This window comes from Clarias gariepinus, chromosome 8, assembly GCF_024256425.1.
Source record: "Clarias gariepinus isolate MV-2021 ecotype Netherlands chromosome 8, CGAR_prim_01v2, whole genome shotgun sequence".
Classification (NCBI taxonomy): Eukaryota; Metazoa; Chordata; class Actinopteri; order Siluriformes; family Clariidae; genus Clarias; species Clarias gariepinus.
Window position 1 is genome coordinate 1,231,352 of NC_071107.1, and position 27,698 is coordinate 1,259,049.

A 27,698-nucleotide genomic window follows, 5' to 3' on the forward strand; every position below is an offset into this window, starting at 1 on the left:
TTATTATTATTATTATTACAGCTCTTAAACTCGAAATACAACATCCTGCCAAGTCAATGCAAGTCATGTTTTTATGCTGAACCTGATCCTTGAACCTGGACGCCATCCTGAAAACAGATCCAGTTCACCTTCATTATCCACTTCCAAGGCCGGGCATCAGATAATTACCCTAAATCTACCCGAGCCTGTACTTAATCACAATGATCCTCAGTTTCACATCAAGCCTGCAGAGTTAAAAAAAAAAAAAAAAAAAAAGCCTTCAGCATCCCCAGACATCCTGCATGAAGATACGCTACGTAGCAGGAGAACCATCACGCAAGCACTCAACAACAATTCTTATGAAACATACAGGATGTCTCGTGATGTGGCGGAAATTTCACACGCAAACAACAACTAGAAGGAAACCTGAGATTCATCAACAATTAAAACACAGCACAGGTCAATGAGGATTAAAAGAATTAAGTGCTTATATGGAAGACTTGTTGGAGTGTGTTAACGAGGACATCAAACTGTGTATATTGGGGTTTTTCGGATACATGTCAGGTCGAACAAAATCATTATCGTTACTCATATAAAGGATGAATTGTATCGGGACATGGGGATGACATCGCAAAAATGTAAAACTCTCGAAATGAGCGTATTGTTGTTATTATTGTTTTGGTTACAGATACAACCAAAAACAACCATATTGTTCTCGGTCATGTTTGTATCAAATGCTCTGAGCGTTATAACTACACAAGCCCAGAACTGATCCCTACAGCATCCTTTCTTATTTAACCTTCTTCTTGAACCTGTTACACGATGACAGATTCATGTTCCCTGCACTAGGAGGGAGGAGACGCGCTACAGGGTGAAGGATGCTGTACTGTACTGTAAATACAACAGGGCAGGATGGAATGTCTGCTCATCCACATGGTGTTTAATCGTACAGAGATGTACGTTAAAGACAGTTCCAGACAGTTGTAACATCTGTATGTTCTGTGTTTCCGTCACAGATGGACTCCGTCATGTCTCTACGGAACGACAGCGGAGAAACTCGTGCATGTACAGTAGAACACAGACGTAAAGTCCCCGGTGTTCCATACTGCGGCCCATAAAATCCGATTAGAGACCGATCCTGGATTTTAGAGCCTCTGGCATGTTAGCACTGATCGAGGCACAGAATGTCCTACCTGCGTCCTGCTATTGACCGTAATAAGAGCCTGACTGATCTGGCGGCAGCAGGGACGCTGAAACACAGCCACAAGTGCATCACGCTCCATGGAGAGCGAGTAATGCGCAAACGCCATCTGCTGCCGCGGCCGCCGCTCAACCCCGTCGACGCAAAGCTTTCCTGTTACTGTTTACATCAAAGGGCCACTCGTTCTTATTTAAACACACAGAGAGGACCGCTTGTCTCTGTGACATCACTGACATTCCACAGAGCGGCTGAATTCTTGAAACATGAGGTATTCATTTATTTATTTTTTTTGATAAAAGCAGGTCCATCAATGAATTTTAACTGTAATTTGGATCAAAGGTTAATAGCAACATGGCAAAAAAAAAAAAATAAATAAAAAATTTAGCATGTGAGATATTGTTGGACTCTACCTTTCTATCTAACCTACATATAATTTAAGATTTACAACAACGACAAATATAATAAAATTACGTTTATTTCTAGTCCAATGTTACTAAGATTGTAATCAAAAAGTTCTAATTTTGCTCCTTTCAAGAATCAAAGTCGTAAAATTAACAAAAAATTTCTGCTGTCTAATAAAACAAGAAATTTTTGCTTAAAATCTTTAGTAAAATTTGATTTAGAAATTTTAATAGCTTAATCATCTGATATTTGGCCTGTTTAAGAAAGTGTAAATAAATGTCATGAAATATTTAAAATGTAAAATCCAATTAAAAAATATAAATTTATATATAAAATATAAAAAATGTCAAATATGTTTAAGATATTTTCACTTGATAAGCTTTTTTTATTAAACGCGCTCGTTCTTATACATTATCATTTACAAACTTGTTTCAGACATAATCTAAGACTAATCATTTAAAAATGTGACCTTATTTTAAAATAAAAAATAAATATATATAGATATGGTACATTTTATGGAAGGAGTCTCCAGTGTCAGTGCTTTGTAAGGGTCACTTTTATTCTCATCACGATGAGAAAGTCTTTTTGACGCCTCCATGTTTTCCTCTTCCTCTCCGGTCTAATGTTGGTCCCACAACAGAATACAGCGTTCAGCCACAACAGTAACACTGAATTATCAATCATATACTGGCATCAGGATCATGGGCACACACGGCACATCTACGCCAGCGGGGAGCAGAGTCCAGCCTGTCTGGTCGGATCCCAGAGAAAATCCGATGTTGCACAAGTTGCTGAAAAAAAGTCAATACTGGCTACGGAAGAAAGAAAGGTATCAGGACAGCCGTTGCATCACAGACAGCGAGCGGTGTAGGTACGGCGCTTATTAGGCAAAGGGTTCAATGTTATTGATCTGACTTCCAAATTCCTCAGATCTCAATCCGATCGAGCGTCCATGGGATGTGCTGGACAAACACGTCTGATCCATGGACGTCCCACCTCGCCACTTACAGCGCTTAAAGGATCTGAGTCTAACATCCTGGTGCCATATACCACACACACACCAAGAACGGCACAAGAAGGTGTTTCTTTGCTGCTTCTACAACATTTACATTTAGACATATGACAGACGCTCTTTACTTTATCCAGTTAAAGTGCTTTGAAGTTTCCATCATTGGACAATTTATTTGCACGACTTCAGCTCAGCTCGTGGTGTAGCTGTTCGGCGCTACGTTGCCACATTGTGTCGCGTTTGTTACTCTTAGCTGGTTTTGTTACTTCGTGGCGTACGGAACACCTCGGTCCTGAAGAGAACTGTTGATCCGTTTCACGGTGTACTGAACTGTATACGGCTAAAATGACAATAAAAGCCGTCGTGACTTGACCTGACCTTCAGACGTCCCGTGGAGTCGTGCCTCAGGGGGGGCAGAGCCGACGTGGTGGCACAACAGAACCTACACAGTATTGGGTTTAAAGTTTTAGTGTTGATCGGTGGCTGTCCGGTGTAATCTCTGTGTTTTATTCATCACATATCTATTTATAATTAAACGTTAACCTTTATAATTGTGCTTGTTTATTTTATTTAGTGATTTTTTTTCCTACATAGTCAGGACATTTGGTCCTGGCAATTAAAGAAAACAAACATACAACCACACACACACACACACACGCAAACAACCACACTCGGACATGCATAAATCAGATCAAAGCCAGCACTACACAAACATCTGTTTGCGGGCAGTAAAACGCCTCGTTTGAAACCCGTTCTCATGAACATTTTCCTAATTCCCACCGAAATGTTGACTCGTGATGTAAACACGGTGAAAGAGCAGGTCAGTCCCAGCTAATATTTTTAACCATCACATATCACGAAACGCTCGAGCCGAGCATATTTATTATCGTAATCTTTTACGACTTTGTCTCCGAGCTAATAATGTTCTTAAATCTTGATATTGTAGATACGGTAGTGGATTTAAAATAGCAGGTTTTGTCTGATGAGATTAATTTAGAGCTGTTTGGGCTGTAATGTTGCTCTTGATCAATCAAGACCGACTTCAATCTCACGCAGTTATGAGAAGTTCTGACTCATTCAGGCTTTAATCATTCTCAAACGCTGCTTGTTGTTGATAATTGGCAGCACTTGAGGGTTAAGTTAATCAGTCCACATTCTTCACATGATGCCTGACAGAGAACAACAAACAGTGCGAAATCAACTCATCAGTAAAATAAACGCCACTCGGCTAATCACATCAGCTGCGATCCTGAATGAGGCGCGATCTCGGCATGATGCGATCGTAGCTGAGTCTGTGTGTGTGTGTGTGTGTGTGAACGTGCCAGGGTTATACACTCCAGTTACATAATCACCTGTAACCCAGTTCGTCCCGAGTCTCCCACGAGGACGACTGGCCTAATAACTGCCCGAAGCATTCGAGACGGAAATCTTAGACACGCTCGGGCTTTTCCGAGAGCAAACAGTGTCTGAGTGCTGATCAATAAGATCTGTGTGTGTGCAAAAGCGCACACACACAAACACACACACTGCAACTATATATATATATATATATATATATATATATATATATATATATATATATGAGATGACTGGACATCCATCATCTCCAGCCCTGCTGCTGTTTCCTATAAATACGTGCTAGTAAACGTGTCTGTTTAGGCGGCTTCGTGTTTTGCGTTTTACGTAATACTGTATTAAAGCCCGTTTTATATACAACACCTTACTGCTGCTCGCAAGCTCTCTTGCTTAATTAAGCATATATAACACAATTGTTAAAATATTATAAACATTTACTACGACTGTGTACAGTCACATTTAATACAGAAGTCTAAGACTTTTTAGTCTAAGACTTTTTGATCCTGCAATCCGTATTACATATTAATTCACGGTATAAGACTAATTCACACATCTAGAAATAAGTCAAAATAATAATATATTTGGCTCATTGCAAAATCCAAAAATTTAACTGTATTCAAGATATTTTCACATGCTAAAATAATTTTTAACGTCTTTTTTTTGCAGTGTGTACTACAAGATGAAATATTACCCATGTGTAGTTTAGATTATCAATGTACACAAAAAATTTGAATAAAAATCATACTTTTTTTTTTATGTAGCTTGATATCATGACCATGTCACGCGAAATAAAATGCCCTTTTGTTGTTTGTTTTGTTTTAAATATGTGTGTAGATGCGTTGCCATGGCGATCTGGTGTAAAATAGGCTTAAACTAAATAAATGTGTTGCAGATACAGTATCATGAATCATGATTCCAAAATCTTTTTTTTTTTTTCGTCACAACTCCTCTATAATCCTAGACATGGTGTTAATTATTTGTAATGTTTGTTTAGAGCTGCAACACAATTGGAATAAATAATTAAATAAAATCAGGATGCTTTCAGTACCGTAATACAAGTCGAATCAGCACCCAGTCACAGTATCATGATGATATCGTACCGGCTGATCCATCCTGATTCTCATTAATAACTGTAGTTTTACATTGTAAGACTTTTTTAGGTTATTTACAAACATGACATATCTAAAATGAACTGAAAAAAAAATATCTGATCTAATTCTGACCTGAAAAAATAAGGGAATTCTAAAAGTAGCAAAACTTGACACCGTGGGCTATTTTAACTCCTTCAAGGGAAACCTGCTTCTCTGAAATCATCCAGTATCCTTCCTGACATTATTTTACTCTTTATTTTAATCTTATTTGACATTTTATTAAAATGTATCATTATTATCATGGGATGCAATATTTATTTATTTATTTATTTATTTATTTATTTCGCAAAACTACAAATCCGTTTTCCTGAAATCCACTCGGACTATAATCTCCATAAACCCCTTGAAGGCCCTTGAATGGCCTTGAAGGGCAAAAATAAAAATAAAAACACTAAAAGTACATATCAGTAAGAATATGCATTTTCTATATCATTGTTCTCGGTGCAGAATAGGACGAATTCCGTCTAAACATCTTTTCCTACAGACAAAATACAGAATATCATCAAGGACGGACCGAAGAGTCTGAAAAAGTCAACTACTTTTGAAATTCATGACGAGTAATTTATTTTAAATATTTTTTGTCTTTTGGCCGATCGTAAACCTTTACAACAGTAATGTCAATGATATCATTTTCTATTTACCAAAGTAAAGGACTTTCATATTTTTTTTTACCTTTACAGAAAACTTTGATATATTATATATTATATTATAGTATTATTTAAAAATGACAGTATTTGTGGATGGGCAGATCCATATGTCTTGAATGTAATAAAACTCACATCAGAGTCTTTAATTTGTTTTATTTATCTGTATTGCTCGAGGCGCGGTGCCGTCAGTACTGAACTCTGTTTATGGTAATAATATTAAAATGTGTCGCAAACATAAGCAAAGTTTAAGGGACATGATGTTCTGACTGCAGGAATGCAGCACGCTATCAGATTACGAATGGTATGCGCAGTATCTGTGTGTGTGTGTGTGTGTGTGTGTGTGTGTGCATACTGTGAGGTTAGAAGTTGAACTAGTTTATTATGTGGCAATAAATTAGTTGAGAGTTGAAGTTTGTATTGTTTGAAAAAGTTCAAAATCCCGTGTTTGAATCTCCTCTAGACGGAGTGAGGATCGCAGTGTTAGTGTGCAGCGGCTCTCGATTCGGTGCAAAAAAATAAATAATAATAATTCGGACCTAAAAAAGCTGTAGGTGTCTTTTCTGCCTGAATGTCGTTAACTCTCTAGTCTGTTTCTGAACCGTTGATCTTCTTAAAGCTAAACATTTAACATAAAGCACATGACTGATGGATCATGGAATGAAAATTAGACTAAATTTCTAGACTAATGTGATTTATTTATATATTTATATACAGTATATATGGAGATTATTTACTAGACTTTCTTAACTTCAGTTGATTAGTTTACTGGCTTTGTATCCACATACTTGGTGAGAGGGGGATGAGGAAGATGCAAAGAGGATGAGGAAGAGGGAAAAGAGGAAGAGGCTCGTCAGTTGCGAATACTCGAAGCCCTTAAAGTGCACAGCATTTTAGCCATTTTTTTTTTTTTGCATTTTGGAATTTCATGGTTTTCTGCATTAATTTGTAATAATAATAATAATAAATAATAATTTGAATAAGTCATTCAGTGTGTATATGTTACTATCTCAGGTTTCATTCCATATATGCAGTTTATATATATATATACAGTGGTTACGCATAAACCTACTCAAAGCTTTTCAGTTTCACATAATCATTCAACGCTGAACACAAACAGCAAAAGAACATGATGATGATAATCAAGAGAATAATAATTCATGTCCAGCATTGAATAATTATTTAATTATTATTAATGATGAATATTCTGACTGAAACAAAGCTGCTCGTGTCGGCTCATATCGGAAGCATCTTGATCGAAGGGGAGATGAAAAGTGAAATGTGTACCAACAACACAGCACAATGCATGTGTGTAAATGGCTGAAATGTGGTTGTGAACACACACACACACACACACACACCGCAAGGCTTCCATATACTGTCAGCACAGATATTTTTCTCGATCGTCACTGATCTGCAGCATGCCGTGTCGCCGGTACGTATCGGTGCTGCTGGGTTTTAATCGTAGGCCGTGTTGATCCGTTCCCACAAACTGCCGCTTTAATAGAAAATAAAAATCCCAGACAAGATTCTTGTTTATTTCATAACAGATTGTTCTTTTATCAAAAAATCCCAAACCACCGCAATCAAACTAAGCAGTGTTTTGTTTAGTGTCCTCGGTGCAGCTGCTCTGTCACACTCTGTCACAGCGCAAACCGGCTTGGTCATGGGTGTGATGCTGGTGTGTGTGTGTGTGTGTGTGTGTGTGAGAGAGAGTGCTATGAGGAGGAGGAGGAGATGATGGCAGAAAACCACTCTGTGAGAGCCACTTCACACAGAGTGTTTGGGTTCAGGGTGCTCGTCCCAGGAGGTGTGTGTGTGTGTGTGTGTGTGTGTGTGTAAGTTCAGTGTGTGTGAGAGGTGATGAGTTCGAGTGAGTTGTGGTGCAGGAGCCCCGTGAGGGGGTTGGCAGTATCAGGAGATTCCCACACTCACAACGAGATTAGGAAAATTGCAGCTGATGGCCAAAAGTATTGGGACGGAAGTGGAATTCAATGTTTTTAGCAGCATTCTGGAAATGTTACGACGATAAGTATAATAGAAATAATTTGATATTTTATGCACTTAAATTGCTCCACAACCGTCCTTTATTTTTCTTAATTGTCACATTTCCGGAGTTGTAGGCATTTTCTGTGCAGAGGTTGGACACCATGGCTGCAGAAAGTTGAAGTCCTGCCAAAGATTTGTTTCATGCATTATCAGCTCATCAGCTACAGACTCGAACTGATCAGTGACATCACCTGTTTGGTGCACAGGGAGAACTGCAGCATGTTGTGTTAATACTTTTGGCCGCCGCTGTACTGTATATACAGTATAATGTTAGTATTATAGGCATTCTTCATCTGTCAGCAGTGAGGCTGCTGATGTTCAGTACTGATTGTGTTCGAGTGTAAAAGCCACATGAGCACGACAACAACCAAAAAAAGGCTCAGGCAAGATTTTGCTTAAAAAAAAAGAAAGAAAAAAAAAAGTGCACAGACTTACCTTGGGATGAGTCGAGTCGTTCGGTTTCCACGTTTCCCTGGAACATGTAAGAAACGGAATCATTTTAGGGGTCCATGGGGGCGGCCGCGTCAGGAGCGCAAGTCTTTCGAAAGCAAACAGGAAGCTCAGTCTGTGTTTTCAAACGTGAGTGAGTGAGTGAGTTACTGCTTTTCCTGAACTCACTCGCTTCCTCAAACTCACTCCAGCCTCAGCAGCAGCCCAGATACTCTGATACAACACACTGATGACTTTATCACTACGGTCTGCAGGAGGACTGATGACTTTTACCGAACGAAGTTAAAATATATATATATATATAAAACAATAAATAAAATAAATAATAAAACTGGCTTTGGAGTCTCCAGTAATGATCGATTAAGAAAGGAAGAATGGAAGAAAGGGGGAAAAAGATGAAAGAAGGAAAGACATACAGTAGAGAGAAAGAAAGAGAGAGAGAGAGAAAGAAAGAGATAGATAGATAGATAGATAGATAGATAGATAGATAGATAGATAGATAGATAGATAACCATAATGAAACTGAGACAATAAAAAAGAGCAAAAATAAAAGAAATGTGGACAGAAACAAACTACAAAGAAAATGGAATAAGTAAAAAAAATATGTAAAACAGAAAAAGACTGAAAGCAATGAAAGAAATTAGGAATTGAAGAAAGAAACTTACAGAATAAAAAAAAAAGACCCTGGAGGAAAGGACTAAAGATGGATAGAATTAAAGAATATCATAATGGAATAAAAATGAAAGAAAGAATGAATGAAACATATTTTATAAAAGTAAACAACTAATTCATAATTGAATCCTTTTCATCAGACGTCTAAATAGTTTGTTTATACGTGTTTGTACGTAAATAAACTTGTGCAGGTATATTTTCTAAGTCCGTCTGATTCATACGAACAGTAATGATATACTGTGTGATGATGTTCATGTACCCGTCATATGGTTCCTCCATGCCGTCTGGCTCGTTTCTGTCATGTGACTTGTGTGAGCTGTGCTTCTGAAATGAAAGAACAAGAACCAGACACGAGGTGTAAGTTCACAGACTCATTTAGATTATTTTGATTAATAAAACCTAATTTGTGCCGTTTTCACAGTGAACGTGTAACTGAGTGTGACGGTTCTGTTCCACACGTCTAGACTAGAGGACGCTGAGGCTGAGTTGTTTTGTCTGGTTATTACACGAGCTCTTCGGTAGTAACACTCGCAACACAATACTGAGCTCATGTGTGAGTAAAGAAGGAGGAAACAAGAAAACATTCTGTGCTGGTGGAGTGTTAGGGAGAGATCTGAAGCGTAAAGCAGATGTTAGACTCCAGAGTGTGTTATTAAACATGGACTGGCCAATGATTTTAATGTTTAATTTTTCAACAACCCGTTTATATTTCCATATCGGGGCAGTGGTGGCTCAATCGGTTAAGGCTGTGGGTTACTGATCAGAAGGTTGGGGGTTTAAGCCCCAGCATCGCCAGAGCTGCCACTCTTGAGCCCTCGAGCCCTTAACCCTATGTGCTCAAAGGCCGCTGACCCTGTGCCCTGCCCCCAGATTCCTAACTGGGATATGAAAAACCATTTCACTGTACTGTGGAATCTCCTCCGGGCAAATAACTGTCCTTCCCAACACATCTCTCATGGGCATTGCCTCCTTGAAACATCACCTGGTCTTTTTTCCAGTCTGTCCAGTTTGGTTGGGACAGGGGGAGCTCAGGGGTTAAGATGTTAAAAACTAGTAATCGGGAGGGCCTAGGTTCAAACCCTAGCATTACCTACAGCAGTTGCCAATGTTGGGCCCTCGACTGCTCAAAAGTTCGGGATTACTCGCAAATTTTCTTGTTTTTTTTTTTTTTTCGAAAGAAAAAACACATTTTCATTCAAATCACAAACAAATTAAAGTAGGAATTCTGACTGTAATGGAGCGACCAGAACAGTCTCTGGATCTGAACCCTATTGAGCTGTTGTGGGAACAGTGTGATCGCATGGTACCAAGCCAGTCCATCTCGTGGGAGATGCTCCAGGAAGCATGGGGTGAAACCTCATCAGATTATCTTGAAAAATTGACAGATAGAAGACCTATAGTCCGCCAGGCTGGAATAGCGGCAAATGTTTTTGTTTTTTAATGAAAGCAAAGTATGAACCAGTCATATCTCTGTGAATGTAAAAATAAAGCTGATAGCTGTCTAATTTTAAAAAATAAAAAAGAATCAATACCTTCTAACCAGTCAGATCGAAGTATTCAGCAAATATATAGTGAAAAGCATAAAAACGAACGCATCTCCTACCGTGACCGTACAGAACAAAGCAGTCATGTTGGTTCTCTGCTGTAATTTTTCCTTCGGGGCGTCTCTAATGGTGGCTGATGCATGTAATGGTACGATAATCTGGACATGCCAGCCTATAAACATGTCAACAAAACCTCTTTGCTGTAGCAGTCCCTTGCTTCAGATAAAAGCCTGTGGTAATTGAAGCCTTTTTAGGCTGCCTGCAATTCAGCTCGAACCTCCTGCAGGAAAGCATGCCCTGCTCCTGGTACAATTAAGGCTTATTAGCTCGTCTGTTTACCCCCCCACATGGTTCTCTGTAACACACCACATCTCCACCCGTGACCTTCTCCCCATCCTTTACTGCCATCAATTACCGGGGTTGAGTCACTCACTGCCTTTCAGCGGAATGGACCGACGGTTTCTGAGAAGATGGACTCGCTGTGGGACTATTCATTAACCATGTGTGACCCAGGAATACGACCAGAGGCGTATAATAAGACTGGGCGTGGCGTGACGGAGAGCGGTACTCACACTGAGTGAGCCCTGGTTACGAGACAGCTCGGTCAGTGTAGGGCTGTGCTTGGGTTTCCTGGACCTGGAATCTTCATCAGCAGTAACCGGCCTTCTCTCAGTCTCCTCGGTGATGCTGATGCTGAGGCTAACGCTAGCACCGCTGTTCAGCCCACGAGACGGGACGTTCTCCTTATCAATGTCATCCCTGAGGAAGAAACACACCTTCTTTTAGAAAAGCACGGAAAATAAACACAAAGCAGAGAACGAAGAACAAAGGACGTTTCTCCTCCCTTATTATACCAAACAATTCGGCCTAATATTGCTTATACGTATTTATCTGCACCTTTTCTGTCTGGATTATGTCTGGATATCTCGGTGTGACTGAGCAAACCTCTAACCTTGAGTTTGGAATCTATTTTTGGCAGAGTCCCCTTATCGACTGGAGCAGTGCTGAGGGACAGAGAGCGAGAGGAAAAGAGAGAGAGAGAGCAAAGTCCCTTCTCCAGTCCAAATAACCACACAGCACCAGGGCTAGTGTTTTTTTTTTCTGTACTAAGATGAGACTGCAAATTCACTGAATCCTCATAAACAGCTAAAACATGGTATCGGTGCTAAAAAGTGCCTCACCCGGGTGAAGGAGTGAATTTTTCAGACAGGATCATATAGCAGCATAATACTCTATGCTTCTTATCTCCCGATCCATGCGTTGTTTTTTGTAAATATGCATACACATTTATATTTTTTTATGAGATAAAAACAAACAACACATTTGCTAAATACAATTTTAGGACCTTTTATGTTGTAGTGTCTGTAACTTTTTGGAATTGAAATCTCTCAATCATCTTAATTGTCATTCAGATGTAACTTGGCCAAGTTTTCACATGAAAAGACATAAAACTGAAAAAGTGTTTTATTCTAAAATGCAAAATTGTTAAGATATTGTGCATCATGAATTTGACATGGTTACGGACACTACAGGGGGGAGCGGGGGTGGAGCCAGGGGGGAATCCTTAATTTGCCCCATTGACATATAATGGTGAAGGTTCTCCCCACTGAAACAGAAAAGGCTGGACAGTTGCATTCCCTGCTCTGATAACTTCCATAGGAACTAACTGTGGATCCCGTTGTCATAGAGACATGGGGGCGGGCTCATTTTACTCATGCAACCAGGTCTCTCAGGATCATTGTGAAGCTGTCAAGCTTAGAGCACCTTAACACTGGATCCCGTAGACTGTCACCACTCACATTTTCTTTAGATAATCTACCTCTCTAGGTGTTATTATTATTATTATTATTATTATTATTATTATTATTATTATTATATTGAATGCCATTATTTAAAAATTTTGAGTGTCATTAAAACAGAATTTCATTTCTGTCTCAATACTTTTGGCCACCAGTGTACTGCAACTCCCAAATCAGACCTGGCTAAACCAATAAGACACTGTTGTTATTGTTGTTGTTGTTGTTGTTGTTTTGTTTGTTGCTGATGTGATTACCAAAGTTACATCATGCAAAACATCCATACTGATGTGGTTATTTTCTCTAGTTTGAATAATAACAGAGCGTTGACTACACAAGAACGTCAAACCTCAGGGGATCGAAGGTCATCTGCAGGTATGACATAATAAGGTATAAACTATTTGCCCCCTTCTTTCTTTCTTTCTTTATTTATTTATTTATTTATTTTTGCATATATATCTCACTAAAATAATTCAGATTTATTAAAAAAAATTTATGTTACACAAAGATAACCCACGTAAATACAAATGTATCACGTTTTTAAATTATGATTTTATTTATTAAGAGAAAAAAGCTGTCCAAACCTGCCTGGCTATGTGTGCATAAGTAATGACCCCCTTGCTAAACCATAAATGAAGTGTGATTTTTGAAAAGCTGAGTTAAATTTGACTTGTCACACCCAGGCCTGATTACTGACAGTTGAATCTGACAAAGTGCAAAATCTCAAAAAGCAACGTTTCTAAAGAAATTCACGAACAGATGAGAAGCAAAAACAATTGATGTGTATCAGTCTGGAAAGTGTTACAGAGACATTTCTAAGGCTTTGAGACTCCAGTGAACTACGGTGAGAGACATTATACACACATGGAGAAAACTTGACAGAAGTGGCTGGACTACCAAAATTACTCCAAGAGCAGAACAACAACTCATCCAGGAGATCATAAAAGAACCCAGAACAACATCTAAAGACCTGCAGGCCTCACTCGCCTCAGTTAAGGTCAGTGTTCAAGATTCAACAATAAAAAAAAAAAGACTGGGGGGCAAAAATGACATCCAAGGAGGAGTTCCAATGAGAAAGTCACTGCTGAACAAAAATAACACAAAGGTTTCAAATTTTCTCAAATTTAACCAAAAAACATCTTGATTATCCCCAGGATTTCTGGGCAAATATTTTGTAGACTGATGAGACAAAGTTAAACTTTTTGGAAGGTGTGTGTCTTGATTCATAGATAGGGCCAAGTAGGTTTAGCAAGTATGACACATAGGGACAAATATTTTTTTCATGGCATTGCATGTCCAATAGGAATCCCACACGAGCACAAATCTCTGAGCCACATGTCATCAGTTCTATAAGTCTGGATCAGTACGTAACCACCTTTCCAGTTTACCAAGAAGTCTATGGGTCCAACCTGACTCCGGTATGATACGCCCCCAGGTCTCTCACCTGCACCTCTCCCGGTTCTCGTCCTGCTCTCTCTGCTGTCGCCTCCTCTGACGAGCCGTGGTTGCGGGAACCGGAGCTTGAACTGCTGCCTCTGGGCTCTGCTGTGAACCCTGATCCGGATGCATGCGAGCGTCAAAGAGGTGCTGCTCCACTGCTGAGCGGATGGTCTTCTCCAGATAACTGCACAAAGAGACGGACAGAGCGGAGTGAGGACGTTGTCATCACGCATCATAGCAACAGTGACGTCTCAAGTGAAGCTCATTTCCTTTACACAGACCAACACCGATGGAGTGATGATGTACTGAGGCTGAACAACGTATCATCAAGAGGGTGTAAATGCAGGATCAGCGCCTGATAACTTACAGTGTTAAGTCGGGTCTGCGTTGTCCAGGAGAGAGCTGGGAGCTGGAGGAGAGAGGAGACGACACAGCATGTGTATAAGATTAGATAATGATCAACGTTAATGACTTCATGGTTTTAATTCACTAAACCCAGTTAGTTAGTTTATGATGTAATGCTCTGTCTTGTTGCATCTAAATGCCACAACTGCTTAACATGCCAGTCTCTGCTTTTTTCAAGTAATTTTCTGTATTACCTGGTTTATTCATATTATGTGCATTCAGACTAATTCATGCTAGCTATAGACAAAACTAAGGGGGGGGGGGTGATGTCATCTTTATAAATCAAAGAAAGGTTTAGCCTGTACATTAGTTAGAACTCACTCTTTCAATGATATCTTTATGTATAGTGGAGGACACGAAATCAGTCTCGGAAAAAAATCTGTCTGTCTGTCTGTCCAGCCAGATTTTGTCGCAGCATCACACAAAACTGTCTGGACGGAATTTAATAAATCTCCTGCAGTCCTTAGATCTCTGCCTGACGTTTAATCTGCACCATCAGTGAAATCACAATGTGGAGTAAAAGTGATGTTATGAACAGTTATGTGTGGGATTTAATAATCTACTGTAAAATAATCTACTAATGCGCTACTGTCTCAATGTAAACAAACACCTGCACCAATAGATATTAATTAGAAAAGATAAAGTGAATATTTTTACTGGGATTAGTTCATATTTTCACTTTGGCTGAAATAACAGCGCTGAAGTGGTATAAGTGAATTTTAACACGCTGGAGTGGTTTTAAGACAAAACTTCATCTTTATCCTTTGATCTACTTTTTCCATTTCTCATCTGTGATTCACTCTCCGATTACCGAACAGGGAGTGTATTTGTCTGACCACCAAAGAAGGACAACTTAGTGTAAACAAGGCGTAAGATACTCAACCTTACAGAATGGGATTTCTTTGTATTAATAAGTTAGACAGAGAGTTCTGCTGTACAGAGAGACACACAGACATGTACGTGGGCTTCAACCTCAAATAATAATAATAATAATAATCATAATAATATCACGGATTACATTAAAGATCAGCAGATTATTTGTAGCTTTAACCGTTGAACTTTTTTCTCCTCACTGATGGGTACTAACACTAACAAAAAACTATCACATGATAACTCACAGCAAAATCCATTATATATAGTCAATTGTTCAGCCTTATTACTGGCCATAAAAGGGTTACCAGCTAGCACCGGGTCCCATTCCTCCACTTCCTTTTACACTTTGTTTTTCTGTGTGTGTGTGTGTATGAGTGTGTGTGTATCCATTACAGCACTGTCACTCATCCAAGTGAACAGTTCAGGGATCCGGCACACACATGGAACACACTGATACAGAATCACGGTGCCTAATTGAGATTAACGTTGCCTAACTGAGCGAACGCGATGTTCATAAACAAGTTGAATCTTCATCACACTAGACGTTGAATGCCAAAGCTGATTTCCTCGGCTACAGATTTCAGCTGCAGCGTTCGTCCTGATGACGTGCAATGGAGGATCTGGTGTTGCTGATCTGAGTCTTTTCATGTGTAGTGTCTTTAGAAATCAGAATGAACCTCTATTTTAAACCACAGCTGTTTCACCGTCAAACATGACGGTGATTCAATGCTGCATGAAGTGTCAAAATAAATGCAAAGATTACAAACACAGACATCCTTATGGGACTCAAAATGACTAGAATTAAAGCTAAGCGGCTAATGACGACGTCTGTGGTTCTTCATAAACACGTGGGTTTACACTGACCAGAAGTTCTCTGTGGCCAACGATTTATGGAAGAGAAACAAGTGATTACAACAGATGATGGGGATTACAACACCTCGCCAAAACGTGGCCGAAAACAGACCTGGCAGTCCAGTTAAACCAGCCGAAAGTCACCAGGACTCGTCTCAGCAGCTTCATATTGCATCTTGATGATCCTTTAAATAGACAGGCTTGGTTTGTTTGTCTTTCTCATTTTACAAGCAACGAGAGAGAAAGAAAGAGAGAGAGAGAGAGAGAGAGAGAGAGAGAACACGCACGACGGTACGCGGCAAAATAATGTCATATTAGCAAGTGAAATACTCTTGGATCTAAGTGAACTATCTATCATTTCTTAAAATAAGTTTACAATAAACCAAATCTAAGATTGTTAAACTCATTTTGAGTCAAATGTTACTAAAATTCTTGTTCTATTGACCAATTTTGTTTTTGCTTTGCTCGTTTAATTTTAGTAACATTTGACTAGAAATGAGTTTTATCATCTTATATTTGGATCTTATTTAAAAAACTATAAACAGATCGCCCACATTCAAGAATGTTGCACTTGCTAACATGCTAACATCATTTGCATGGGCAGGAATATAAACAACCCCAGATCAAAACCCCGCTTCCAGAGGCCTGTACAGTGGACACGATGCATGATGGGAGCATCGCTTCATGCTCTTCCCTTCTCACCCTGACACGCCCATCACTCTGGAATTAGGACCAATCTGGACTCATCAGATGAGTCACATGACCCTTTTCCATCGCTCCAAATTCTTATCTTTATTATGATGCAACTTCACCAAGTATTTCTTCTGCAAAGTTCACATTTCACTACGTTTCTTCCACGTTTTTATTAATAATGCATTGGGCAGTTCTTAACCCACCCAGTAATCTCCTAATTTTTTTTTTTTTTTTTTTGCACGAGGACCCTTCTGAAACAAAGTCATGTTTTTTCATGACACTTTCTGACATGGGTGTTTAAGAAATGAGAAGCTCCTCACTCCATTAGTTATTATCCACAGATTATCCAACAGTTTTAAAAAAATTGTTCACTTTGAATGAGGGCACCTGCTAAATCCCCAAATGTATCCAATCAAAGTCTTTTAAGCATTTTCTATGTATATTTGTGATTTCATTAATACTAAAGCTGAATAGTTAATACTAAAGCTGAATAGCTTGATACTATGCTTATTATCTTAGAAAATTGTGAGATTACAGATTTTGTATAAGATTTAGTAAAGACGTTGCACCATGGGTCTCAAGAATGTTATCAAGGACTGTAGCATGAAAAAAAGGGAGCCACGTTTAGTTTGGTTTTTAACGCAGCCAGTGCCAAGAAGAATCATAAATTATGGTTAAAATGAGGTTTAATGTCTATTTATTTAATATTTTACTTGATTTGCATGTCTTTTCTAAATGTTTTTTTTTTGTTTTATATGCAAAAATATGATAAGTTTTGGAAATTGGTCATATTTTGGGGCGTCTGGAACGAATTATTTGCATTTACATTATTTCCTATGGGACGATGCGTTTCACAATACAAAATTTCGACTTAAGGACTTAAGGCCTTAAATACCACTGGATAAACTGTCTGTTTATAAAGTGAGACTGTTAAATATGATACAGTATGTGGGTGATCGACCTTTGCCATATGAACAGGTGTGTCATATATCCTAATCATAGTCCCCCACCTTTAATGAGGCTTTTAAATGAATGATATTTAGCAACAAAAAAAAAATATTTTGTCTAAACTGTGTAGTTTACCCTGTATACTGTTTATACAACCATGAGCATTCTGTTTTCCTAAACAGTTTGTACACGAGGGATGCAGCTGCTCGTACTATACTCCGGTCCACTGCGGTGAGCGATTATCTTCTGTTGTGTCTGATCTAAATTTAAACTATTCCCACATGATGATAGTTACAATAATTATGCTGCTGTTATGAGGAGATGATAGTTAGCCGGTGACCCTTTACAGATCTTTTTACAGGATATCGCTTCATTATCCAAAACGGTGATACTGCGTCATAAAAATAAAAATAAACATTCTTAGGCCTATAGTAATGTCGCGTTGGAAGCAATCGTCCTGTTTATGGGAAACCTACCTCTGATCCTGATCACAGAAGTCAGACCTACTTTGATAACAGTGTGTGTGTGTGTGTGTGTGTGTGTGTGTGTGTGTGTGTGTGTGTGTGTGTGTGTGCAGATATCAGCGGTGGCTGTTGTGGTCAAGGTCCCCGAACCCATGCGATGATACTGTAGTCTGTAGACACAACGTCTGTGCACTTATGTCAAAAGTGCTATGAATGGAGCAATTGGAAAAGTGCTGACATTAAAGATACTTCCACTTGGACTTTAAGATCAGATCAGGGTATACGGCGTGAGGATACGGAAACAAGCGTGATCAAAGTGATCAGCATGTGTGACTTAACAATGTATTAATAAAAGGAACTAAAGGGTTATATGACAGAGCTTGATGAATTTTTGAAGAACTATAGTTACTTTTAACTGAGTAATCTTGATTGGATGAAAAGCATTCCTTGAGTGCTGATAATACAGCATAACAGCACTGAGACGTTTAACTATATGTATGACTCGGCGTCCCAGATTTTCTACAGCGGTTAGAAGTACTGAGGAGAGAGCAGCTGCCTGACTAAACCCACATTCACACCCAGTCACAGAAGCACTTTCAGTAAGAACACACATATGATAACGTTATAGCGTCTTAAACAACACGCCGTCTCTGCACTAATCACTTCTAAGTCGTTCTGAATCGACTTGAACCGTCTATGTAGGTAACCATCCTAACTAGCTTTTAACACAAGGCTAAATCCCAAATCCCTCTCTAACCCCTGATCAAGGGCACTACTTGGTGTGTCGAACAAGGCATTGTAAACCCTACATAGTGCACTAGCTTTCCATTTTATGTCTTTTGGGATTTGACCCCAGAGAATATTCTAAAGTGGAATAAGTGACAATATAAAGTAAATCTATAAAGTTTCTCAGTACTGTCCACCACCACCATGCTTTATTCTCCTCAACTTAAGAATTTAAACCTAATTACACTAACTGTCAGTCGCTAACTGTCAGTCGCCAGGTCCGTCAGTAGTGGCGGGATATGTGCTAGCAGAGCCAAATAACTGGTCAAAATAAACAAACAAATCATAATTTGATCATTATGAACAGTATTTGTCGAACTGGGTCGCGTCACAGGGGTTCTGATATTCAGTACAACAGCACTCCCTCCCGTGTCATATTGTTTAAATGTCCAATGAACTAAACGCTGTTATAGGAAAATTGTAAAAACAGTTTATTCACGTTATACAACAAGTTTTTCTTCCATCCATCCATCCAAGCCGACATCGTTAAGCGGTGAGCTGCGACAGCACGCGAGCAAGCAGTACCGTAAGGAACGTTTTGTTGCTGAGGTTAACCCACGAGCACACACCCAATCATACACCAAATGCCAATCAGCGCACAATGCATGGCTTTGAACTGTGGAAGGAAACCAACCAAGCTTGGGGAGAACAGGTGGACTCCAAACACACAGGCCAGAGGTGACATTCATTTAGCCTTGGAGGTGCGAAGCAATAGTGCTAACCATTTAGCAACAAATACTAATTACAGTATAGATCACAGCTGCAATCTATTGCATCATAACGACTTCATATTTCATATCACAGAAAAAAACAAGAAAGCATTTATCCTCCTTCTTGAAGACTCTTCCATAATGGAAAACTGGAAATAATAATAATAAAAAAAAACTTGCACACACCATCTTACACAATAAGAACTTCACCATCTCGCTTTGGATAACATGGAGTGTCTGGAGAACAAGTCGAATTCTAGTTACTATAGAAACCAGAAGATATTAGAATAGCCACACTCATATAATCCTGCTGTTATGAGTTATGAAATAATGATTACTTCCTGACCAATCACATTCAAGGATTCCTCTGCATAAACAGATCCTGATATTTGTTTTAAATGCCATTTAAACATTAGATGACGTAAATTATAAATTAATAAACTATATCCAACATGAAACCTAACATGTTAAACTTTTTTTCAGACTAATATTTGGATTTTCATATGTATGCCATAGTTGTGTATGAAAATCAAATGTATCTAAGTAAATAAATAACCTATTACTCCATTTTTAACGATTCCAGCGTAAATAGTGAGACATGGCGTAGCCTGGCTCAGCACTTATCGTATATCGCTTGCGCGTGATTGGTTAGTAAGGGAAAGCATGATAAGGCTTGTGCTGAGCCAGCGAGCGAGATAAACAAACCACCTGCAAACTAAACACACTCAGGGACGTTTGACAAACTCAAGCAGCACACTGAGAGGGTCTGGCTGATGTAACACTGCACCGTTCTTGGCTAGTTGGCCTCTCGCGCTAAAACAGGACTTGGCCAGACACCCCTGTGAAAGACCGATATGTTCTTGAAAGTCTTTCGGACTAAGGTGGCGGTGTCAGGCTCCACTTCTGGTCTCTGCCCTATTTAGTACATCTTATGCAACTCGTCAGATGAATTGGGTGAGTCAGACATCACTGGTGTTCGGGATAGGACCGCTAAATTAGCCCCTTGTATCAATAATGCTAATGATAGAAAAATTACGATACACCATGTCACTTTTTTCCCTTCACCATCAGCCAGTTAGCACGCATTAGCTAATGCAAATTTTATGACGTCTACCAATTTCCAAGCATTCGCTTCTACTGAGACATGCACAGCTAGCCACGTCAGCCATAAGGTATCTGAGTGCACTGGAGGAAGGGGTTCAGCCAGACCATTTTTCATCCATGAGCTACATGATGGCTACAAGAGAGAGGAATGTATTCCTTCCCTTCCAGTCAGCAGAACTCACTCGCTGTCTCATCGTCACTGACATTTAATACGGAGAACACATGCAGTGCTTTGTCACCAGGAAGTGTAGCGATGCTTGGGATGGACGGGTGGATGGAGGGATGGATGGATAGAGTGCGTTATTAATCCCAAATAAAAATGTATAAATAATAAATAAATATAAAATCAGAGTGTTTGTGCCAGGTAATGAAACTCTGAAAGTTCAAGGACTTTTTGGTTGACACCAGTGTTGACAGAAGCTATTAGTATTGATATTGGTGGAGTTTTAAGGTCTGATTTACTTTACGAAACAAAACTTCATGTTTGACTGTTAGACGTCATGAAATTAAAAATGTTACTCAACACTACTAAGGACTTCTACACTGGAAATGGATGCTGTTGGACAAGTAACTCTCGGCCCAAACCATGTTTAAGCAGTAAACAAACTAAAGGAAAAAAAACGCATGACCTTGAGTGTGATTTACTTTTATACAACAGTTCTACAAACACCATTTATTATCAACAGAATATGATTTGGTTATTTAACCTGTTATTTTCCTCCGTCAACACACGACCGTCTGCGAATGGAGGAACTAATTAATCCGCGACGGACGAAGCTGGTGACTGATAGTTAGTGTAATTAACAGGAGGTGAAAGTAGTTTTAAAATCTGAAGCCAAAAGGTGAGGAGAATAAATCATGGAGGTGGTGGACAGTCACGGGATTTACTTTATAGTTCCACTTGTCTGTACACTTTTTCCACTTTAGAATATCAGCTCTTTTAACTTCTGTGGTTCCATGGTTGAGTCCCAAAAGACATAAAATGGAAAGCTAGTGCACTATGTAGAGTGTACAATCCCTTGTTCCACATGCCAAGTAGTGCCCTTGATCAGGGGTTAGAGAGAGATTTGAGATTGAGCCTTGTGTTAGAAGCTAGTTAGCATTTTAGCTCACGTTAGTCATACAATATATGAATAACGTATAACAGACATGATTCAGAACGACTTAGAAGTGATTAGTGCAGAGACGGCGTGTTGTTAAAGACGCCATAACGTTATCAGATGTGTGTTCTTACTGAAAGTGCTTCTGTGACTGGGTGTAAATGTGGGTTTTGTCAGGCAGCTGCTCTCTCCTCAGTACTGCGGACCGTACAGACCTACTCTCACCCGACCGTTGGTGTAATTAACCACTGTAGAACATCTGGGAGTCACAGATAACTAACGGATAACAGTAACAGATACACATAACGTCACAGTGCTGTTATGCTCTATTATCAGCACTCGTGAAACGCCTCTCATCAGATTACTTGGTCGAAACGTACTGTTGTATAAAGTCTATTATACTAAATTCTACTCTAAATACTTATTATTATTATTATTATTATTACTGTAAATACTAACACATGTCTCTTTTTAATTTGCTGACCACCGTGTCTGAATTGGTGACCAAATTCAGCACAAATACACAGCAAATGAAGTTTAGTTGATAACATACAGTGCTGTACACAAAGCACCGTAAAAGCCTTTAGTACACTTTTAGTAAACGCCTTTTTGTTAAAGCTTTATTTCGGTTATTTCTAGTCACGCAAGCCTAGAAATTAACTGACAAAATCATTGTTAAAATCAGAGACAGCAACTATTGGGGCAAATCTATCAATTTTAGAATCTGATCAATATTATAACTTGTATTATAACTGATGCCGTGTTGCTGCGTGCTTCACATGCTACTGTTTAAACAGGTGTTGGTCTCTTCTTTAACTGTCTCTGTAATAAACTATTCCATTACTTATGAGCCTAGACTTGTAGGATTAAGGGAGTTTAAAAGTACTCGCATAAAGTAGTCAAAATCTGGCGAATTCAAAACAAGAACTGCGACGTAATGTCGATATATCAACAAACCTAACAGCTCCAGTCTAATAGACCTGGTGATCCAGTTTGACAGTGCAGTCGCCAATTAGACACAATTAAGCAAATCCCCTGTCAGCACTGGGCCAGGCCAGAAACATAAACTCACAAAAACAACTACGGCCGGGAAAGTGTGATGCATGCAGCTACGATTGCTGTACACAAGGCAAAGATAGTTAGAGCAGAAAAACACGACACTGAAAAACCTAATAATGAAACTCAACAATGTAAGAGTGGTTTGACTGTGTAAATAAACATTCACCAGAACCTTACTGAACACTGGATTTCCAAACAAAATTATAAATGACTAATTCTTTTTTTTAGCCTAAACTGCATTTTTGTTTTTAATAGTTTTATAAATTATTTTGCAAAGTATTAAACAAAAACAAAGAGTACCAGTGACTTTTCTTAAATTGACCCGATATACTCTCAATTATTTTTTTTCTTTTATGTATTCATGTTTTTTTTTTCAGTATGGTACAGACCACAAACACAAGGTCGTAATGTTATCCGTTGTCCTGTATCGAACAGGTTTGTGTTGTCAAAGTGGTTCTTGGATGCAGACCAGCAGGATTTTAATGTTGGACGTGTACCATTGTGTTTTTTTTTTTTTTCTCAGCTTCCTAGCTCTGTTAAACTGGAAACACAAATCTGAGTCTGAGATTAGGCAGCGTCTCAGAAAACCAGCTCTGGCACTGAGTCTGTGAAAAAAAAACACTGTTTAATTCGCTGCCAAATATTACTAACATGTCTTCATTGCTAGAGAGTAACAGGTCCAGAGTAACAGGTCCAGACAGGCAGACAGGCAGACAGACAGACAGACCTTTTTTTGTATGAATGACAGAAACAGAATTAGCTGATTGAACGTGTTCTACTGTATGTGCACCTTGTATTAATGAAAATAGATAATAGCTCAGAAACTAGCATCATTCTTCATTGCTTTAATTGCAATGTCTTTAGGGAAGGGAGTAAATACGATATCTTGTACAACTCAATAAAGTGCGTTCAACAAGGAAGTCCTGCTGCCTTTTTATATGTACAGTACTACGTAGATAACATTAATAAGCAACACAGCTATATTACCCGCAATGGAGCTGAAAGAATCAATCGACACGCCTCATAACAAGCTCGACCGTTCCATTTGTATTTCTTGGTTCTCTTTCATGGCACACAGACTTTGCCGTCCCAAAAACATACGTATATACTTTACTGTGCATTTCAACTGGATCATGTAAATGTGAATGTCCTCACTTAGAGATACAGAGTGGTAGAACATTTCAGGAGCACATTGCTCATGGTTACACGGCCATGAAGCGTACACTATCATTGTGCTAGGAACTCAATAGCTTAACAAGACTGCGGGTCTTTCTTCTCTGACAGTTATGTAACATCACACAAGCAAGAGTGAGGTTGTAATGAATATCACATTGCGGTCCAATCTGATATTCAGTACAACCGCCTCACACCATGGCTGAATGTTTTGTTTCTTTTTGCTCCGTGAATTAAAATAATTTCGAAGGAGGTAACAGCGGAATAGAATTCCTGGGTGTGGAAAGTCGGGAAGACAGATTGATACAAACGGGTTTGAGCGATGCGCAAAGTGAACCACGCATGTCCATGTGCTGCTATACGAAATATAAAGTATAAAGTCAAGTATATAGCTTGTCCAATCAAATTTATGGACCTGAATCTATATTGTTGTTGTAGTGAATATCAGCACTGCTGTGATTTGGCTATCTTTTGTGGGTGCAAAACATCTGTACTAATATTCAATACAATAGCCTGACATTGATCCTCGATATTGTGTTTCCGCTTCCTCTGCTTTAGAACATCAAATAACTTCTGGGGTTCGAATCCCAAACAGTGTTAAATGGAACGTTTGTGTGCTATGTAGGGTGTACAATCCCTTGTTCCACACACCAAGTAGTGTCCTTGATCGGGAGTTAAAGAGAGATTTTGGATTTAGCCTTAATTTGGCCGGTTTAGAGGCAATTTGGAACGATTTAGAGGCGATCATCGAGAAGAAGATGTGTTGTTTTAGATGACATAATGTTCAAGGTTTTGGCAGGCCGTCACTCTCTCCATCTTTCCACTACAGCGAACCAGACCGATTTACCTCCAGCCATTCTGCGATCGACATTAGTGTAAGATAAGATTGTTAGAATGTGTAAAGTGGAGTGATATGGATGGTTAAACATCCATATCAGCACTGGTGAAAAGCTTCTGGTTTAATCAAATTACCCGAATCTAACTGTTGTGTGAAGAGTTAAATATCGACTTTGTCTTTTATAGAAAAGTGTCAGTTGCGAAAGATGCAAATTTCTTCAATTCTTCAGACTTTTTTAAGAAAGAAAAGTCATTATTTAACATAGCAAATTTGATATAAAAACATTGATGTAATACATCTCTAAGACATGTGCAGAACCGTATTTCTCTCATCTTCGTCTTCGCCGTCTTAGAGTTCAGTCTCTAATGGATTTGATTTCGCAGGGTAAAAATGTAGTCTTAAAGTCAAAGGTCCAGCTTTTAAACCCCCTTCTTTATGTTATATTTGTGTTGGTTAAGGGTCACTGTTCCCCTGGGGTCCGTGTCAGAAGTCTATACTCCTTTAACCTTACCAGTATAAAAACCCTAGCCTTCTTTAGAACTAACCAGTTTAAATAAATACACTCACAGGGCAATTCGGAGGTTTGTGCAAATAGGCCAATGCTTATAGCATGTCCTCGTGTGTAATCAGTGTTGCGTGAAATGGAAGAAATGAGTCCTAATAGTAGGCCTCCTTTTTTTTTTGTTTTCCTTTATTAACTGCCAGGCCTGTGCAGGAGCTTTGATTTAGCAGTGCACTCTGAGGCTGGTTTATTCTCTGACTTCTGTTTTTGGCTGTGTTTAAAATATTAAACTTTTTTTTTTTTTTTTTATCCAATACACAAAGCGCTAAAGTTTGTCCAAAAAAAGTTTTGGTAAAGTTAAATATAAAAGTTATTTCTGACCTAGAATACATAGTAAATACAGTATAAAAAGGTTCTGTAATCATGTATGGTTAATAATAATAATTAAAAAACACAATACCAATAATATAATGGTATATCAGCATACAAACAAATTTTCACTTTAAGAACTAAGATTTGACAAGAAATTTGTCTCGCCATTGAACCGAACTGAACGCCGGCTAAGTCGCGTGTACATCCGGGAGCCAAACGTGTTTGTTTCAGTGGAAGGCCAAGTGAAGCAAGTTTATGTATTTTTTGTGGGTTTTATGCATTTTTTATTTTTTTTTTGCAAGATGTAGTGAAGACGTAACACCATGGGGTCCCAAGAATGTTAGCAAGGACAGTAGCAAGAAGAAAAGGAGCTGCTTTCAGTTAGATTTTTCAAGCAGCCGGTGCGGAGAGGAAACATAAATTAAGGTCAAGTGAGATTTAATGTCTATTAATTTCATTTACATGTCTTTTATAAATGTTTTGATTGTTTTATTAAGAAAAAATACGATTATAGTGTTGGAAATTGGTAATATTGGTAATATTTGTGGGTGGCTGGAACGGATTATCTGCATTTACATTATTTCCTATGGGACAATGTGTTTCACTATACAAAATTTTGCCTTAAGAACTCGCCTCAGGAACGGATTAAATTTGTATGCTGAGGAACCGCTGTACTGTAATGTTTTAGTCCTAACATTTTAGTAAACAATTTTATAAATAGCAAAAAACTATAACATTAAAAATAACATTTCAACCTAGTTTACAGAGAAATATATATTTTTAAAGAAAAAGTAAAAACTAAGATTTCACATTTGTATAATAAAACCACCTAAACATAATGTTTTGTAATGATTTATATACAATCAAACTTATCAAAGACTTTCCAGGTGTCTATAAGCACATTGTGTTGTGTGTACTCTATGTTAAGTACTTTTACTGAAAATTTATTAGCTTTACTATGTTGATTTTAATCATGAGTAGTGACGATGTAACGCATTAAGTTCGTTGCAACGGCCAATCAGACACTTCGTTTTTTTCCGAGCTCACTAATTCAGCTTTACGAGATAAATCTTGATTACTTCTTTAGATATAATTTAAGTTGTCATCACGATAAAAAAAGCTGCTGCCCCTGACTTCACCCTGCCTCACCGGTCCTGAGTTACAGACACATGAAATAGTTGGAGATTAATTACCAGCTCCCGGTGGTGTGTCAAGGATTTTGGATATGAGGTACAAAAAGGTGTGAGAGCTCGCTATCACCATTAAATTACACGTAGCATCATGTAAAAATTAATTACATTTTTTTTCCATTTTTTTTAGGAAGTATTGCAACATAAGGACCACTGTGTATTGGATTTACCGTATAAATACCCTAGGGTTTCTAATACCCTAGAAATAGAAATACTAGAAAAACTAGACCTGAATACCACATTCATGAGCTTGATATGGTTTATCACGTCAGCAATAAATCCATCATAAGAGAATCACTTAAGGTTAAGGGTGCACTTGGTCTGAAGAGCAGTTGGGAAACTTACAGTCACTTAGCGGCTCAGTACTCAAATCCTGACTCCTGATTGTTTTTAAAATGGGTGAAATCCTATGTGGATATTATTTATTAATTTTTTTGTTCAGCAGTGGCACTTTAAATCAAGAAATGAATGAAATGTCAACAACAAAGTGCTTTCGAGAGCCAGAGCTGCTCCAAGCCAACTAAACAGGATAAGCCACCACCGAGTCCTACTTTAGCTGGCTTGGGGTTTACCGGGACTTTAATCAAATATTGACCTGCAAATTCAGCTTGGTCCTAAAGATCAAACTATTAAAACCAACTAGTGTTAACATCAGTCGTTGACGAGTTACAAAAAGTTTAAAGCTAAAAATAATCTGATGATCTTTAATGTAATTAGTGATATTATTGTTATTATTATTATTATTATTATTATTATTATTTGAGGTTGAAGCCCACGTCCATGTCTGTGTGTCTCTCTGTACAGCAGAACTCTCCGTCTAACTTATTAATACAAAGAAATCCCATTCTGTAAGGTTGAGTATCTTACGCCTTGTTTACACTAAGTTGTCCTTCTTTGGTGCTCAGACAAATACACTCCCTGTTCGGTAATCGGAGA

At 38.5% G+C, this 27,698-nt stretch overlaps 1 protein-coding gene across 7 annotated transcripts in view; it reads right to left on the minus strand.

Annotated features, from left to right (window-relative positions):
- fam13a (family with sequence similarity 13 member A) overlaps positions 1-27,698 on the minus strand; it is a 77,818-nt gene that overhangs the window by 13,486 nt on the left and 36,634 nt on the right. For all 7 annotated transcript variants that reach the window (XM_053501523.1, XM_053501526.1, XM_053501521.1 and 4 more), the window contains 5 exons: positions 14,061-14,102; positions 13,698-13,877; positions 11,030-11,216; positions 9,173-9,237; positions 8,227-8,263 (listed from right to left, as the gene is read on the minus strand). In XM_053501523.1, coding sequence (XP_053357498.1) covers positions 8,227-8,263; positions 9,173-9,237; positions 11,030-11,216; positions 13,698-13,877; positions 14,061-14,102 — 511 coding nt within the window. The remainder of the gene's footprint in view (positions 1-8,226; positions 8,264-9,172; positions 9,238-11,029; positions 11,217-13,697; positions 13,878-14,060; positions 14,103-27,698) is intronic.